The sequence below is a fragment of the Sparus aurata genome, chromosome 11, assembly GCF_900880675.1.
Source record: "Sparus aurata chromosome 11, fSpaAur1.1, whole genome shotgun sequence".
NCBI classification, from domain to species: Eukaryota; Metazoa; Chordata; class Actinopteri; order Spariformes; family Sparidae; genus Sparus; species Sparus aurata.
Genome location: NC_044197.1, coordinates 31,872,741 through 31,892,448, shown reverse-complemented (window position 1 = coordinate 31,892,448; position 19,708 = coordinate 31,872,741). Strand labels below are relative to the sequence as shown.

General features: G+C 38.6%; 1 protein-coding gene across 1 annotated transcript in view; it reads left to right on the top strand.

Annotated features, from left to right (window-relative positions):
• LOC115591598 (desmoglein-2-like) overlaps positions 1-19,708 on the top strand; it is a 31,206-nt gene that overhangs the window by 578 nt on the left and 10,920 nt on the right. Inside the window, exons 2-9 of the mRNA XM_030433734.1 lie at positions 4,051-4,169; positions 4,878-5,036; positions 5,243-5,384; positions 13,491-13,651; positions 14,216-14,350; positions 14,524-14,709; positions 15,924-16,357; positions 16,470-16,612. Of these exons, the coding sequence (XP_030289594.1) occupies positions 4,051-4,169; positions 4,878-5,036; positions 5,243-5,384; positions 13,491-13,651; positions 14,216-14,350; positions 14,524-14,709; positions 15,924-16,357; positions 16,470-16,612 (1,479 nt within the window). The remainder of the gene's footprint in view (positions 1-4,050; positions 4,170-4,877; positions 5,037-5,242; positions 5,385-13,490; positions 13,652-14,215; positions 14,351-14,523; positions 14,710-15,923; positions 16,358-16,469; positions 16,613-19,708) is intronic.

Below are 19,708 nucleotides of genomic sequence, written 5' to 3'. Positions count from 1 at the left end.
ATTTATTATATTATATCTGTGGCTCACTTAAAGATATTTAGAGGGATTCTAAAACAAATTACAGGCTATAGTTTATTATAAAAATCCCATGTTATCCAACATTAATGAAAAAAACATTTTCTTATTTAACTGTTGTGGTGTTGCTGACATAAACCAAGGCCAAAGAGGTTATTTATTAGTCAGAAGGATTGCAAAGACCATAAAGATATTTTTTTTAGATGAATAGTGAAAACAAGTAGTTCCCACCATTAGTTTTGATTCAGTAAGTTCTTTGTACTCAGCAGTTTTTAATATGCGTGATACCCCTCGTTAGTCTGAGTTCTCCTTTTTCACTGAAGATGTGAGGCCACTCCCTTCTCGTTTTCTCATAATACCTTTTCTGTTATCCTGACATGCCCAGGCTTTGACTCAATGAATGAGGATTAGTTGGCACTCCTGGGAGTGGAACATAGGGTGTGTCGGCTTGCTGTCTAAACACAAGCAGCCACACAGTACTTCACAGGTGGATCCTATTACACAGAGGCCCTAACAATACTTGGACCTGATAATGGGCATTCCAGTAGAAAAAAAGAAATTCTTGTAAATCTCCTAGTTGTAACAAGTTATATTACAATTCTGACAGGTATAATATAATAACCTGACGCTGAAATGCTGCGCTGTTACGGTTCAGTACAAAATCAATTTGATATGACAGGCAACAGTCCATACAGTGCCAGCCTCGCTCTCCAACTGGCAGGTCAAATTTCAGTTTGACTGGACAGAGAAGGAGCAGCAGGAGGTGAATGTATCGCTCCACCTTATTTATTTACATGAATGGGGTCCAGTAGTATGGAGCCTGTCTAATGACATTTTAGAAGATAGAAATGTGAGTGCATTGCCACAATTGATGTGTGGTCACAAGATCATTAAGTCATGGCAATTAATTAATAAGGCATGGTCGGGAGGTAATTAGGTCTTGGCCTCTACTTTCTTAATGCATGGGAAGAAGATAATTGCATTTTTATGATTTTTGTGGGTTGTCAGGAGTGATGCTGTTTATTATGCAGTAAAAAAAAATCCACTTTGAAAATTAAGATTATGACCGTATAATTCATGAAGGGCTGTATCTACACTTCAAAGGCTGTGACACTTCCTCTGTGCCCTTCTAGCTTATAGTAATTGTGTTGTGTTATTATTGATATTTTTCTTTATTAAAATGATAAGCAAAAGATAAACTAGAATCAACAACAAAACAGACACACTATCAAAACTTGGACAATCCACTACTCCCTACAATTTCCATTCGTAAACTAAGCTTTGAAGTATTTCTGCTGGTTTGGGTTCTTTGTAGACTGCCTGAACTTGCCAGCACAGCTGGGTGTGTTGTGCATGTCAGCGCAAATTGGTACCACTCCTTCACCAAAAGCATAGAGAAAGCAACATGCGCTTTGGTGCACTGTTCTCTGTGCGCCCTGCCATTTGATGGCACACAGCTCCTGAAGGTTACATGAAAACCTTATTGAATGTTATGAGTGCATGTTCCACACATATGCTGTATTCGCCACACACTAGAAATGTGAAAAATGTCCATCGAAATTCTCAAAGATAATATTTGAATTAGAATCTGTACTGGGTTAGATTAAGAGTTTACCAATATCTGCCCACAACAGCTGCAATACGACAGACTTCTCTTGTGGTTACTTACATTTCTACGGCCATCTGAATGCAACAGGACCAGTACCTCATTCATGGAAATGGTGCTTATTTTCAAAGCAATACACAGTTACACACATCAGAGTGAATCTTGCCAATGCATTCTTTGGTGAAGTTCACACAAAACTGGTTGGCTATAAATTTAAAGTTATACAGTGGAAAACATCATCAGTCATCACTTTAAATCAAACCAAAGACCTCTTTGAAAAACTGGATTTGTTTTGTTGCAGTATTACAATATCAGTTATCACCAGGTTCACTAAAGAACCTGTGTCTAACAGCACAGAACAGCAGTCCATCTTGATCAAATTATGTATGTAATATTAATAAAACATTAAAAAATAATAATAATTAGGAATACATTTTCTTTCTAAAGGAACAATATTGTACTGTAAAGACTGTAGCGAGAATGTATGTGTAAATATTTATTTTTGATGCACTGTGAACTGTGACAGACTTCTCTTGTGGTTAATTACATTTCTACGGCCATCTGAATGCAACAGGACCAGTAGGCTACCTCATTCATGGAAATGGTGCTTATTTTCAAAGCAATACACAGTTACACACATCAGAGTGAATCTTGCCAATGCATTCTTTGGTGAAGTTCACACAAAACTGGTTGGCTATAAATTTAAAGTTATACAGTGGAAAACATCATCAGTCATCACTTTAAATCAAACCAAAGACCTCTTTGAGCAACTATCCTCTTTATCTTTTCCTAATTATTTAAATTGAAAATTATTGTTAATGATAACAAAAGCCTTACACGTTTGATATAAGCCAGGAGGGCACTGAGGGAAGTGTCAGAGTCACAGTCTTTAAAGTATGGATACAGTCCTAGCCTTAGTCAAATTATAGGTTTATAATCTCAAATGTCAAATTGAATTTTATTCACTGCATAATAAAAAGCATCACTCCTGACATCCCAATATTCCAATCTGGAAATTGGATTATCTTGTTCACACACATAAAGATAGTTGTGGCCCTTACTGAATTCTTCTCATTCTCTCATAAATTATTAATTTCTGGCCCCTTTTTTCTTTTTTTCTCAAATGTCACCAGGTGGGCACTGTGAAATAGTACAGTACAATTCCTCCCATAAAGAAGCCTCTGTGTGGGCATGTTTAGACTGTGCTTGATTGACATCTGGAACACAATTCCATGTGTTTTGTTCTTGTTATAACAGAACATCCTGAATGATTCTTTTTGTTTATGACAACTGTTATTTTTCTGCTCCACCATCTTCAAACTGGATAGAGCTGCCATATTAGCTGTGTGGTTTGACGAGGTTGAAACTACTGGTAATCTTTCATGTTTTATTAAAAATAGAGGTTAAGGAAGGTCTTTCATAAGTAGTTGCATTCTCTGATTCAGAGCATACCTCCATTAAAGCACACGTGAATGTGATGCCTTTAAGTCAACATCACTACACAAATCTATCCTAAAGGTCCTTCCTCTGGGTGGTTGCTCAACCCTGTGCATGGCCTCATTCAACCTTGCCAGTATCTTGCAAGCCCCCAACCACTTACTGTAAGCTTCACGCATTCGTCCTACACTGTCTCTCACTGGTAAATTTGCTCTCTGCAGTGTACCTCTTTCGCTTGGCTTCTCCACTCAAGAGCTGATCTCTTGAAGCGAAAAACTGGATTTGTCTTGTTGCAATGTTACAATATCAGTAATCACCAGGTTCACTAAAGAATCTGTGTCTAACAGCACAGAACAGCAGTTCACCTTGATCAAATTGTGTATATAATATTAATATAACATTTAAAAATAATAATAATTAGGAATACATTTTCTTTTGAAAGGAACAATATTGTACTGTAAAGACTGTAGCGAGAATGTATGTGTACATATTTATTTTTGATACACTGTGAACAAACAGTTGTCTATGACTTTCTTGTCTTCTCCTTAATGTCTGAACTAAAATAGAGGAATAAAACCAAAACATAGCCACATTTGAAATTAGTAGAATTTGGCAGTGCTGTACTATGAGTTTAAATAGAAAAAACGGATTCTACTGAGTCTACAATAGATTTAGTAGACTTAGTCAACTTTTTAGTAGACTTTTGACTTTGGAGGGTAATGACACACTAAGGAGGTATGATATCTTGCTCTTGCTACAAGACTAAGCTCCTTTGCTTTCAGTCAAAGGGCTGACAGCACACACTCTAAAGTTGTCTGTGAGTATTGAAATACTTTGTTGGTGTCGTCTCTGTTGACAGTTTCATTTTGTTTTGTTTTTTTCATACCGTTTGATCATATGCTTGAATATCTGATAATCCAACCTTAAATTATATGGAGACTTTACATGTGTGGACGATAGATAAATCTGTCAACTACGGAGTCATTGTAAAGTAATCAAGTCTATTGTGTTGCAGCTCTGGGCTGTTGCTGTAGTGAAGGCTGTCTGGATTCCCCCGAGGAAACCACTGAAAGAAAATGTAGACTACACTCACGACCTTAATATTGCTAAGGTAAGTCATCGGTCTATGTCTGTCTTTGTTGGGGCAGCTGAGGGAATCAGGGGGATAGAGCGGGTCGTCTAGTAATTTGAAGGTCGCTGTCTCCTCCTAGCTGCATGCCATCACTGTATGAATGTTCGTGTGAATGGCTGAATCTGACAAGTAAAGTATTTATTAACTGAAGCAAACAATTCAAACCGACTGATCAGCAGACAGATGGAGACAAGATGGTTCACAAGAAAAATTACGATCTAAAGATGTGGAGATGGAGATGGCAGAAATGTTCATTGCACTGTGAGCATGGTCAATTGCTGCATACTGTTGCTGACATAAAAATTGTGAAACATTTAATTAAAGAAAGAATGTACCTGGGCAAAGAGGACAACATATCAACTTCTGAAATGACCATTCGGAATTTTGAGTTATGTAGTGGTAGCAGTGTGTAGGTATTTTACAGTTTTTTTCCTAAACCCTTACATACTGTACTGCCAGCATTCTCATCTTATTTGCCCAGGTTTCCACCAAGAGAGGCACCTGGTGTCGTTGTAGGGGAATTTCACAACAAGTAAAAAAAAGAAAAACAGCATAGGCATGATCATATATTTCTTCATTCTTGTTTGTCTTGTGCAAATCCTTTGTTGTTGTTTACTTCTGGTGCACTTTAACTAATATGAATTAAACTATGTTCATCCCAATCAGCTCTTCTTCTCTGTATTTCAGATTCACTCAGATTTTGATGATGGTACCGGGAATATTGTCTACTCTCTTGAAGGTGTTGGTGCAAACAGTCCTCCTTATCATGTGTTTGTGGTTCACCCTACCACTGGACTTATTCGTGTGACCAAAGTTCTTGACAGGGAGTTAATTAGTACATATGATGTGAGTGTCACTTGAAAGATTCTTTTCTATTCTACTGTACTTTTTGACTTCGTCACTTTTCCCTCGCTAAGATGTAGCAATTTCACAGTAAGTATTCAACAATAAGGCAGCAACTTTCTGTTATACTGCCACGGGCCATTTAATATTGTAAATTCACCAGTTAAGACAGATGATAAAGACAGCAACATTTGACTTTTCTGTTTCAGCTTCAGGGTGTTGCTAAGTACAAAAATGGCACTCCAGCAGAGGAAAATGTTGACATACGATTCCAGGTTGTAGATGAGAACGACAACCCTCCAGTGTTTCAAATAATTCACCCTGGGGAAGTGGATGAGCTCAGTCCTACAGGTTAGTGTTTCTGTTTTGATATACAGCTCTCACAAATCTCTATCCTGTTATGTGACCCTTGTAGTCATCATTGGCTCAAACTAATTAAAACTAAAACAAATAAAAAAGAAAAATACTGTGATTTCTATCAGTTTATTCGTTTTGTTTATCTGTTGTAAGCATTTACTGTTACTAATCAAAACACACTTGTATACACACTATGTATGTTTGAAATCAAAGTTTTTTTTCAAAACTCGCATTGCTAGCATCCATGGATTATACATAGTATTCCTTACGTTTATGCCTTTGTTGTTGCGCTGCTTGGTTTCTTGGCCCATCACTGCGACCTCTCGATCAGCTGTAAACCATGTAACCAATAGCAAAAATGCGCGCTGCACTATCCACATCCACCCGTGTGTGAAGAGTATCTTTTTTAAGCAGGTCCCGGCTTTGTATGTCCCACACACGCACATTTTAGCTCCTTTGTGTATTGTATGGATTTAAAAAAAAACATGTTTCATTTCTAATTATTTTCTTTGCACACATAAGTTTAGATAAAATCTGATGATTACAAAAATAACATATGTGTCAGGAGAGGTCAAGAAGCCATCAGGCTTTTGCGAAGGGCCACCTCCATTACAGCAACCAAAAAAACTGACAAAATCAAAAGACAATGATCCCATAACAATGTAGAAATACTTAAAAAATGAATACAAGAGAAAATATATGTGGAAATATATCTATATCTATAAAAGTTGCTAATCTAACAAAATGTTTCTGCAACAAATAGTTTATGTAGATTGGAAGGGTATGTATTTGCCTAACAATATTACCATAAATGAAATAGGCATAGAAATAGGCATATATATATATATATATATATATATATATATATATATATATATATATATATATATATATATATATATATATATATACACACACGTGTGTGTGTGTGTGTGTGTTTATAAACACACATTTCCAAAACTATGTAGTTTGCTGATGAATATGTTTTTTCCTACTTCAATTTTCATTAACTAAGGTTCCCAAGAAACAAATGTGAGTTAAGAATTTGAATTTCCCTCTATTGACACTCCAGCATAATTCCTATCATAGCTCCTGCCCCTTCCCATATATATTACGAAATTTGACTTTTCAATATTCAGTGATGGTTTATTAAGTTGAAACCATCTTGCAACGCTCATCACTACCTCATTTGTCGTATTTGTCTTACATAAAATCATATTTGTATCATTAGCAATCATAATGGGAGAAGAAATTGTACAGGCTAATGCGAAATAATTAAACCAAATAAGAAACAATAATGATCCCAAGTGCTTTTTATACATCTAAGAAAATAGTTATTATCATTTGTAGCTGCATGTATTTTGTCTACTAGCCTTCTAAGTGCGATGTATGTAGTATAACCCTTTCTATATCCATACTGTTGCTCATATAAGATCTTGTTCCTGTTTAAATATGATAATATTCTAGTTTAAATACAACAGAGTATAACGGTTTGTAAAGTTACTTGGATCCCCAGTTTTAAATAAGGCCTTTACATCTATTATAGGTGCACTGTGATTTTTTTTTTTAATTAGCACTGTATTCAAGCAATATAATTACAAGTGTGTTTTATTTGTATTTTTCACATAAACTCACTTGCACAAGTTCACAATTCACTGCAATTGGTGTCTATGTTATTACTTGTTGATAGTAATGTATCAACAAACCTATTTCAGTCAGAGATGCATTTTGAAATTGACCATCTTTTATTGGTTTTACATTGTTCCATACAGGACCTTTACAGTCTTTATTGTATTGTTGGTATTCAATCAACAATACCGAAAGTATAACATACATGGTGAAGGGAGCCATTTCAGAAAAAAAAAACTGTTGGCATGAGCCTAATCAGTTACAGTTAGGCTGTCCTCTGCTGCTGGACCCCCTGCCCCGGTCATTTCACTATCATCCGTCCCATCAGCAAATCTGTCTGACTGCATATGAGAAAAAATACACTGAGGGGGATCAGCAGTGCTGCTTCACGTCCCTCTGTATAGTGTTGCAAGGATCTCAGTCAGTGGATCAGACGGGATGGGTCATCCAAATTATCATTCTGATCAATAGGGTTTGGGATGCAGGTGGGTGGAATACATCTTTGTGAGGAAAATAATAATGAAATTAACTTCAGCATTCCTCAAGCAGCAGAAACAATATCAGTTAAAGTATCTTGCCTTTTAACACGAGCATGTATGCACAAGCAGCAGCAGATAAGCTTCATTGATTATTTAAAACTCCTGACTCGCCAACAGGATCAGTTAATAAATTATGTTAATGTTCTGTGTTCTTCTACACATTTAAAGGTCATACACACACAATGTTCAATTGTGTTTCCAGTCAACATTATATCTACAGCCTTTAGTTTTGCTTCTAAAATGTGCCTTGTTATTTGTTACAGTGACATTACTGCATTCATGGAAACATCTAAAGTGACTGAAAGCAAATCCTCCACTCATTAAAGCTGAGTGTACACATGTTGTGAACCCGCCTGTGTAGGCCCATCTTACTTTTCCTTTAAAAAGCAGGAAAAACACTGCATCTTTGACTTATAACCAACTTTATGTTGGTCTACATTGCAGTTACTTTTTGCCTTCAGATGGCACTGTGCCACCAATGCGCCTGACCACAGATAACTTTACAACCAACAAGCCCAAAGACACACAAGTGGGAATAAGTACATTTGCTATTTGCAAGGGCCATCGAGTGATTAAAAGAATGAATCCAATTAATTACAAGCCTTGACTTATTAACAGAAATGAATTGCATTTGCCAACTGTTATGTCCCGGCTTGTTCAAGAGCACAAGAAAAGAGGGAGAACCACAAAGCGAACAGTTAAATTAATCATAAATGTATTTAAAGAACATAATTTAAGTGTATATCGGTAATCAGGGGTGTGGTGAAAGGTGTTGGATGTGTGAAGTGTGGGTGTGTAATTGTAGGAAAACTAAAGAATCAACAAGACCCAACCAAACCATACATAACCAAATTGGTGTGCCTAGGGGCACCAGCCATCCAAGAAGGAAAGAGGGAGCCATCTTGAAAAGGCCATGGCTTTATAGATGAGGCCACAGGTGGGATGAGTCTCCCCAACGAGGTGGGAGGGCGACAAGCAGGGAAAACCTGGGAAGGGAGGAGCACAGAGAGGCCAGCAGAGCACAAAATAGCCGATGGCCATCACACAATATTTGCTGTAAGAATTAAAAACAATTCAATGCAAATTTTAGAGCAGGATAGTCAGTGGCCACCCTGGCAGATGGAATGTTTAGCTGAGAGACTGTCTACTGACACCAACTGTATAGTACAGGTCACAGTTTGGCCATGAATAAACTCTACAGCCCCTTTATACACAGGAAGAACTCATGTTTGAGTAACAACTATCACTTTCCATGCTATTTGTATACATTCCAATATCGATGCAATTAATGTTAATCAGGTTGAAACAACAGTTTCTGGTAGTGATTGTATAACTCCTGACTATTAACCACTGCTCATTCTCGGTTTGAAAAAGAATGTTAATGTTTGGCAGACACACTGGCAGGTCTTTCCGTTCAGTATGTACAACACACGCATAGGTGGAAATCCCGGGGGGGACAGGGGGGACATGTCCCCCCCTCCAGTAAAGCTGTCCCCCCCTTGAATAATTTGAGACACAATTAATAATTTTTGAACAATGCAGTAGCATTTATTGAAAGCACAATGTAAGCGGGGCTCATTATAATCGCGCAATAATGTGCTATTTACATCTTTAAAGATTTAGTCCCCCCCCCTCCCATTCTTACAAATGGTTGAGTCCACCCCACACTCTTTTCAATGGGCCCGCCCTGCTAACGCAGGCCCCCGTCCCCCTTGAAAAACGTGAAAATCTTGACATTGATGTGCGCGCTTGTTGTCTGTTTCTCTGCACACTGTCGGATGCTGTTTACATTTTACACTTTTCATTCAAATAAGCTAACGTAGCTTCCACAAATGTTTATTTTCATCTATGAGACCTACATTTATCTTCCGAAATGAAGCTATCCAGCCCGTGTTTAATCTCCAAAAAGCTGCAGGTAAATTAATCGGCTCGTGTTCTTCTACCGGTATGACGGTGAAGTTTTGACCGCAGATCACCTCAGCAGACCCGGGCTGGGCTGCTCCGCCGCTCCGCTACAGGTGCGGCTGGTCTGGACTTCTCCCAGCACGTCGGAGCAAATGTGCAAACAAGCGTTATTTGGATAAACTGGCGGCACAACGGGGAACTAAACGGCTACTTTCTCACACGAAAAAGCTTTAAAACCTGATGTTACCCGGCACTATAGCGGAATTTAAAACAGAGTTACGGCGGTTTCAAGTTAGCCATAGCGAGGGGAGGTTCGCTTCCTGTTTATAAAATAAAAGCGCAAATCCTATCCTTATGGTTTTCTTTATAATTAAAGGACAAGGACTGTTTTATTTTTGTGAAAATGACCAGAAGTGCGTAACTTACTACGGCTGGCTTGGGTAGCGCCAAATTAATCGGAACAAAACTTTAAACAGCTGTTATTATTATTATGTTATGTAAGCCAGCTTGTATGATCCTTGCAAGATAGCAAGTCAGCTGGCCTTGTAATGATGGCTACATTTTTAGATCGATTATAATATATATTAATGTTGTTCTGTTGTGTTTTAATTAAATTAAAATTGTTCTATTTATTACCTTGAGGTTTGAGGAGTTGCTGAATGTAAATTTTCAATGTAAAACATTTTCAGCCGGATGAGCAGCCCCCCCACCCCATTCTGCGGATACCACCCCGCCAACAAAAAAACCTAGGGCGCTCTTTCTTGAGGTGATTTCGGAGGAAAGACGCCGCCGCCGCCGTCCGTCTACTTCCGGCTCACGGCCCCGGGGAAAAATCTCGCGCCTGCGCAGAACGCAAAATCCGATCCGATCCGCGGGAAACGTATACATGCAGGAGTAATGCGACTTTCAGTCGAATAATCTACGTGGTGTAATTCGACTATGAGAAATCCGATCCGGTCCGATTTTAGTCAGACAAAGGTGTATACATGCATTTTAAAGATCCGATCATAGTCGGACTAACACAGTAATTCGGTTTTCTTGAGTGTCATGTAAACGCACTGACTGATACCACACAGACATAGTTACATAAGTTACAACAACACACATCCCATTTACTAAAAGTGCCAGGTCCAGGCTGTCTGCAACATTTATCCTGCATTGTTCAAAAGCCTACTCAATTACGAGTGCTGTTAAGCTAAGTTAAAAGCTACAGATAGTGACAGTCACAGACAGAGAGGAGAGGAGAGGACAGGACAGGACAAGAGCACTAACTCTCTAACTGTAAAACAGAATACATACAGTTTTGTGGCATAGTTGTCAGATGTTTGTTGACAACACAATAAATATATATTTTTGAGAAATTGTTTTATGTTGGATTATTCTTTAATGTATTTCCTTTAGTTTTGGGATTGTTTGGAGCTTTTACCTCTTGTAAAGATATTTAATGGACTGTGGTGGAAGTTAGAACAGTGAACAAAGGTATTATGTCAGATGTGTTCACATAAAGTGTATTATTGCCACCTTCCACCCAATACCATTGTTTTGTATTGCTGGGTGAATAAACAAGAACTTGTATACAGGTAGGGTAAGGACTAATACAGTATAATGCAATTACTGTAATTATCATTACTTTTGATAACATTTTTTAAAACATTTGATCTGAACATGCTGACAGTGCAAGAGTGCAACACTGCCAGAGAGAGAGAGAGAGAGAGAGAGAGAGAGAGAGAGAGAGAGAATATCATAATCTGATATCTTTCATCTGGAAAAAGGCAGTTATCTGATTATGAGAAATCTGATAAACAAACTTAGATGTTTGCCTGATAATTAGTTTATTCATTGCATGTACATGTTAATTTGATTTCAATCATTTGGTTTTAAATCTAGACATGTGCAGGTGGACTCAGCCAGTGCTAAGAAAGGTCTTCTGCTTGCCTGTTGGAGAGATAGAGATTAAAGTGTCAAATTGCGGTAAAAGACGCTGTATAAAAGACAGGTTACAACTTTTATTCCTTGTCCCCCCCTGGAATTATTCTCTAAAATGTTACTGCTTATTGTCCCCCCCAACTATGACTTGGGATTTTCGCCCCTGAACACACGGACGTAATTTTTGGGGGGGACACAGGGGACATGTCCCCTGCACTTTTTTAAATGGCCGTCCCCTGCAGTTTTTACCGTCCAAAAACCATGTTACGCTATATTTAACAGAGACAGGTCAAGCACTAGGACCAAGCGGAAACGGCCGCTCAAGCTGAAGCCCGTTTCCATGAGTTTAGACCCACCCACAAGCTCCTCGATTGGCTCTGCCGTTTCTTGTGTGATTGGCTGTCCCCGCTGTCACTCCATCTTGCTTGCACACCGGTCTGCTAGTTGCCCAGGAGTCCTTATTAATCCACCACTGTAAATTGGGCGTTTGTTCTGCCTGGGTCATGTCCGCTAGAAGGATTGTGATATCAGAGGTTTCATTTACATGAGCGTTTGAATCGGTGTCCATGTGCGTTTGGTAATTAGGTGCAGCCAGGATGTAAATTACCAAATAATAGCCGGGGTGTTTATTTGTTTCAATCACTTAACAGACCAGGCGTTTATTTGGGACCAGGCGTTTAATTCAACAGCTGTGCATCTTCTGCAATGAAGTTGTTGCGGCGGAGGAAACGACTCATCTCTGCTGTCACTCGCGGTGGCGTACATTTGTTTCACCATCGCCCTGATCATTTTGCGGGTGGCGTGCCCGTTTGCTGATAACTCATTCCCGCATGTTTATCTCAGGCTCCTCGCTAGCCTTCTTTCTCCGTATAACAGGCAGCCTGGCCCTGTTGCTGTCCTCCTTGGACAGACGCTGAAGCTCAGTTTGTTTTTTTCGCCAATCTCTCACTCTCTTGGGACCTCTGCATATTTTACAACAAGAAATTTTAAATTTCAAGTCGTACTTTTTATTGTTTTGCTGCACCGGAGCCATGGCGATCATCAGTGTGATATTGACTGACAGAAAGCAGCACACTGCGTGAAAAAGGCAAAGAAGAAAAACGTGCAGTGTCAGTGGTCACGTCTTCTTCCTTGATTGAAAAAAATAAACAAATTAGACTTAGCATTTATTTGGAACCGGCGGTTATTTACCAAAATATACACCTGCACCCAGCATTTAAAGGGGACCCTGCGGTTAATTGAAACCCGCCTATTATTTTGTCATTTACGGTACTCAAAGAAATGCGTTACACCCATCATGCAACACCTTCACTGGCTCCCAATAAAGTAGCATATCCACTTCAAGATCCTCCTCATCAATTACAAAGCTCTCAATAAAACCTCAGATTACAAATGTAATTTTATACATCCAAACTCATGAGAATTGTGAAACTAAGTTTTTTCCTCTATAAGATGAGGTCTGTTTACCATATATTCCAAAAATAGTGTAAAGTTGGTGGTACTGAGTTGGAGTGAAGTTGACTAAGAAGGTGAAACACAGAATTGGGTGATAATGTTTTGCTACATGCTTCACAACCAGTCAAACCAAAAAAGGGAACAGTAAACTTAAAAGTAGCAACAGAAAACTAGAAGACCTACTAGAAAACACAGTGAACTGAAAGAGTTTGAGTTTTATTAAAAAATACTTGTGTCCCCCCCACCTCTGAAATCAAAGTTTCGTCCTTGGTACAACATGATCATGTTTTCAAAGCTACTGTGCAATGTGTTCAGTGACGTAAGGTCAAGGGGCATCATAGCATGCAACTATACGTGTTACTTTCTTTAGCTGCTCATTTCCTGTTAATTAATTAATTGAAATTAAGGTGATATTTTGACAGCCCTACTTCTAACACAATGTGGGCGCTGGGCATGAATAAAAATGCAGTAGTCTGACACTAGAAATTAGGCTTGTGCTGCACTGTGCCGCTTTGTGCCGGATGTAAAATAGAGCCCTAGGGGTTTCTGGTGAGAAACTGGATGTAAACACAATTTTTTTGTTTGCAACAAAACTATTGAGGGCATATTTAAGATAAATGATCGTTTCATTATCTGTTATTTACAGGAACTTCAGTTATGAAAATAAATGCAACTGATGCTGATGAACCAGGAAATCCGAACTCTATAATTGCCTACACCCTCTTGGATCAGAATCCACCTGGTGACATGTTCTCCATTTCCAAGGATGGGACCATCCACGTCAACAACCCTTCCTTGGATAGAGAAGTATTAATAAAATTAACATATCCATAGGGCTGTAAATTCCAGAGAACTTAATTCCTTTACACTTTACCCCTAATACCCCTATATGCTACCTGCCCAGAACCAGCTCCAACAGTGACATAGTAGAGGAACTAGCTGATGAATATAGCGGGGCATTTAGCAGCTAGAGCTAGACATCATTGTAGACACCATTGGACTATCATTTAATCATCATCTTATGTTACTGCTTACTTAACAACTTATGAATGACCAACATACACATTCACCTTCTAATCCTCTTGGAGATAGGCAATTTGATTAAAATATTCAATGAGTTCCTGTTTCCCCCACTTTAATGTTGAATGACAATAACATGACTAACCAGACTAACAAGTTCATTGGCTATGAATACTGCAATATCTGAAACTACAGCAAATGGGAGCATTGCTTCGTGGTGCAACCATGCAGCAAACTTCACATAGTATAAGTTCAAGTTCAATTCTCAGAATGAACAAATAAGTTTCATTTTTCACAGCAATATATCATACAGTCTTTGAAAGTAATTTATGGCCATTTTTTTCATTTCAGACAGCTAATCAGTACACTCTAACGGTGAAAGCTCAAGATTTGAATGGCAATGAAGGGGGAAAGTCTGCAACTGCCACTGTGACTATTAATGTTCGAGATGTGAATGACAACCTTCCCACTTTGGAAAAAGCAAAGGTAGTTTTCATTCTTACACTCTTCTGTACTTTACTGTTCATATACATAAACTGTGAATATAACTGTGTGGTTGTGAGCTACAGGATTTCAGTGTATTCTTTTGTATTGTTGAGAGAAAAAAGCAAAAATGAACCCTTTCTATTTTAATATCAGTATGTGTGATTTACTTGCAGTATGAGGGCACCATTGAGGAGAACACAAAAGATGTTGAGGTGATGAGGATCAAAGCAGAGGACCTGGACTTGAAGGGAACAGACAACTGGGAGGCTGTGTTTGACATTGTCAAAGGCAACCAGGCAGGGTACTTTAGCATTAAAACCGATCCCGACACCAATGAGGGCATCCTAATGCTTGACAAGGTACTGGTGAATAATCAACAATAGTTTTTCTGCAATTGTGTTTTATTATTCATTTCCCTGGCTTTATTTTTATAGTACAGCAGAAGTCAGGTAACAGGATTAGAGAGAGGATGACATGCAGCAAAAAAGGCCACAGGCACGATTTGGATCCTGGCCTCAATCACTGCAGTGAGGGCACAGCCTCTGTGCATGGGACACATGCCCTACCAAATGAGCTACTCGAGCACCTTGTTTCTGCAATTCTTACTGAGAGGAAATATACTGTAAGGTCTTGTGTACAAAGGACTGAAAAGGACTAAGTCATAACTCATGAAATAAGAATTTTCTGCACTAAATAAATTCTGTGGATGTAGAAGTCAACCCAACACTCCCCCTCACTATAAGCTTGGGTTAACCAGTTCTGTTCGGCAGTCTTTCCTACTGCCTGTGTCGACTCACCACCAGGTGGTGATCAGTTAACTTTAGTTTACAAGAGTGTACAAGACAAACCATTTAAAGTCTTTTACCTTAGATGTTCCAGTACCAGGCACACATGTAAATCACCTTATGCTCAAATGTTGTGTGGATGGTGGACAATCAGTGACACTGACATTAACAATTCCAATATTAACACACCACCTGGAGAAACCCCACAATCCTTATATCAATTTGGGGCAGATCTGATAAAGGTTGCAGGCCTTAACCAGGAGTTTGGCTTCAGAGATGGTGTCATTTGTTTCCATTACTGGTACATGGCGGGCTCACCAAGCAAAATTTGTCTTTACCCTAGCACCAGCCAAAAAAAATAGCACCAGTGATTATGATTGTAAAATAACACTTCCACCACATTAAAATGAAAATATTTCTGAGGGTATGCCAATGCTTTGAAGGGTGCCAGCTCTACAATTTTTTAGCTTGCTTTTAAGTTTTAGCTGTCTCATAATGTAAAATGTAAGGTCGCTGGTTCAAATCCCAGCTCCGGGCTGACCTGAGCTGCATCTTGAATTGTCCTTGAGCAAAATATTGAATCCCAAAATGCTCCTGATGTGCAGTTGGCACCTTGCATGGCAGCCTCTGCCATCAGCGATCATAAAGGGATAAAGCAGTTACAGAAAATGACATGACAGCATCTGCAGTTATATTCAATGTAGTGAGTCTGTATTGACAAATGTTTATGTCTCTTATAGTTATATCAGTGAACTTTGTCTATTGTGTTTGTGTGTGCCATTCTACAGGCTGTGGACTATGAGGACGTAAAGGACCTTGACCTAGGAATAGCTGTGAGGAACAAGGCTCCACCACATAGTGGATCTGGGGGAAATGTTGGAGCTGGTATAGGTTTCGGAGGAGGAGCAGGTGGAGCATCGGGTGCTGGGGGAGGGGGCGGCGGAGGCGGAGCAGGAGGGGGTGGCGGAGCAGGTGGGGGTGGCGGAGCAGGTGGTGCCACTAGTGGTGGAGGTTGGTCTGGAGGATCATCATGGCAAAGTGGGACCAAATTTAACACCTATCCAATTAAAATCAATGTCAAGAATCAGCCAGAGGGGGCAGCTTTTGACCCCAAGGTCAAATCTATTCCCATCTCAGAGGGAGAAGAATTCGACTTCACTAAGGTTATTGCCAAATACCCTGCAATAGATGGAGACACTGGGAAACCAGCTGAGAATGTCAGGTCAGTGTATACTCAAACATACACACAAGAAAGCCTCTAAAATTAAAACTACACTGTCATCTTAATTTTATTACTCAATGATAACAACTGACACCGCTTATTTCTGCTGCAGGTATGCCAAGGGCTCAGACCCTGACAACTGGCTAACTATCGATCCAGAGACAGCTGAGATCAAACTAAACAAGAAGCCTGACAGAGAATCTGCATTTCTGGTCAATGGGACCTATTATGCTCATGTGTTGAGTATTCCAGAAGGTACATTCTTCACCAATGCGTCAGCTCTAGCTCTAGCTGTTTTGTTGTTTGTTTGTTTTGGTTTTTTTTAAAGATTTTTTTCTGGCATAGACACCTTTATTAGTAGTAGACAGGGAGGAAACACGGGAGAGAGAGGGGGATGTGACATGCAGCAAAGGACCTCTGGCCAGAATCAAACTGGGGTCGGCTGCGTTTATGGCATGTGCTGTAACCACTCGACCACCTGCGCGCCCCTGTTTTGTTGTTTGTTGGATGTAAGACTAGCAATCTTAGTGAAGTAGCTGTAAAAAGTTACTTAAACTCAAAGTTTATGTCTTAACTCTGCAGTTCTACCAAACTTTTTGTTTCAAGTGATAGATGAAACAAAAACTGAAATTGCTTGCTGTTTTTAAAGTCTCGTCAATATTGGAGCTAAAAAATTTGGCAAAAGGATGGCTGTAGTCTAGAGAAGGTCTTCAATGATTTGGTCTTCAAGGACCACTTAGCTGATAGAGAGACAGAGAAGGGACCCCCAGCTAAATGTATAGTATAAATTATGTTGCATATTAAACTGGCCCTAAAGTAACGTGAAGGGCAACCTTAAGTGCAATGTATAAAGTTGTGATCAGCAGTTGTAGCGTGGCCAATCTGTCTAAACAGTACTTAGTTAACTGATCATTTCGCTGTTATGGATAGATACCACACAGGGATTTAGCATACAGTTATAAATGCTCACATGAATTACAAGGAATCATGTGTAGACTATGATTAATGTCTAGTTAATTATTATTTGTTTCACCAACAAATTCATTTTCAAGGTAATACCGAAATCATATGAATGTGAAATTTCATACAAATCAAATTTTCTTTGAAAAATGTTAAACTTAAAAAATATTATCAACAATAATAATAATAATAATAATAATAATAATAATAATAATAATAAAAATAATAATAATAGCACCTCTGCAGTAACTCTGAGTATCCCCTTGAGGTAAAGGACCCCCTGCCAAAGACCATGGGTTGTAGCCATGGGAACATGATGTAGAATAATGTATTGTTATTTATTTATTTTGGCATAGAAAATAAAAAAAATGTCATTGAAAACAAAACCTGAACTGATACAATAAACACTGGCATTGAAACAGCAGTGTTTTTGACAGTTCATTTTATTTTCTATGCCAAAACTCACTGTTCTGGCTCCATAGCAATCCATGAATCTTATGTAAAGTCGTACTATACGAATGCTAACACTAACGCTAACTGGTGCAGTTAGTACACTTGCTCTATGTGTGTGACACACACTGTAAAACAGTAAAACAGCCAAAATTATGGAAATAATAGAATATAGAAAAGAAACTTATAGTGGGGCTGTTAAGCTCTTAAAATATGGACAATCTTGCTTTTTGTGAAAGAAGCATGAAACTTTCAGGGTTTGTTCTTGATGACCTAAGCTTTAAATTAAGATGTGGAGTCATTCTCTAATTGACCCCTGAGGTCAGCTAGAGGTCACTTACCCCTGTAATATGTCATTTTCATGCATAAAAAATTGTAAATGTGTGTATCTTAGGATCTAAATGTGATAGAAATGTAAACCAAATATGTATTTCCAAGCTTCTGGGCATGAGGAACTCATTTATGCCATTGATAGCCCTCTAAGAGGTCAACATCATTAAGTGCAGTGAAGGTTACTCGGAATGTGAGTGGCTTGAGGCGAGACACTATAGGTGAATAGGGTAAAAAAAAAAAAAAGATATCACCATGAAACTTTCTCAGCCAATTACTCATGTTACGCTTAGAAAAAAATGTATTGCAAGTTTTTTGTATTTTAATGTTTAGATATGCAAATTAGGCCTCATCTCGTTAGAAATGCGCCAATTTGCATACCTTTTAAAAATCAAAATCAGATTGTGTAATAAAGCCAGGCTCAAAATATTTTTTACATTTCGTTGTCATATTAAATGGGAAAATAATTACAGAGGGGTTTATGGACATCTACTTCTGTTATCCTGTAAATACTGTCAATAGCCATAATTTTTAGAAATAATCATTTTCTGTGATAAAATCAGGGTTTTCGTATAAATGAGAGGCCAAACCACATAGAAATATCTGCGTTTTCCCTTTGTGTAAACAGGATCTTATTTTCCCACAGTATGTATGTTACGTGTGTGTTAGGGCTGGAGTATGTTGTAGCCTGTAAACAGCAGACTCAGTAGTATAATTGTGCCATTGAATCTTTTCTTGAAGCCCATTTAAAATACATTTGCTAACCACAACTAAAAATCATTTGCTAAGCTTTCTTTCTTGGAGCGTTAGCTATGTGTGAGCAGTGTGTAAGCTGTGTTATGTGTGTGTTACGGGTGTGATAGGTTCAGTGGCGAACTTAGTCATTGGGGGGCTCCAGGCGAACATTCATTTGGGGGCCCCTGCACCCTGCATAATGAGATACTCCATACAAGGGATGAACAAAAGTCACTATCCTTCCTTTCTTCAATCACACTCAGCCAGTGTAACCCATATTGGATTAAACATCCTTTTCTATGGATATTGCAAACTCTCATATTGTCCTAAGGCATGGATGTGTGCAAATAGATTTGAATTTGTTTCAACTTTAGTTTTTCTGATCTTCTTCAGCCTGACTACTGCATGTTCTCACTGACAGGATAATCTTGACTCTTTAACTCTAAAAGATTCATATGACCTTGGTTATACAATATTAGTAAAGACTTGACATTTGTTATTCCAGGGTTAAATAAAGATTTATCTTAAAAAAGAAAATAGAAAGACACAAGGACTGTCTCCTTACTTGCAGTTTATACCTTGCAGACTGATTTATCTGGTGGTATAGAGCTATTTACTAGTAAAGCTTTGCTTGAGCAGTCCAAATACACCTTCTTCAAGACATCTACCAGTACATATGACAGCGCAGGGATGACGAGACGGGCACAGGTCCCGGAACACATACAGAAAACGGTGCTGAAAACAACATGCTGATGCCCACCATGCTGTGGGACTTACAAGCCTCAATTTTTAATAATATCCATGGTATAAATGTAATGACAATAATTTACAATGATTTGGCTATACTCTGCACAGCACAGGCAAATGCCCACATCA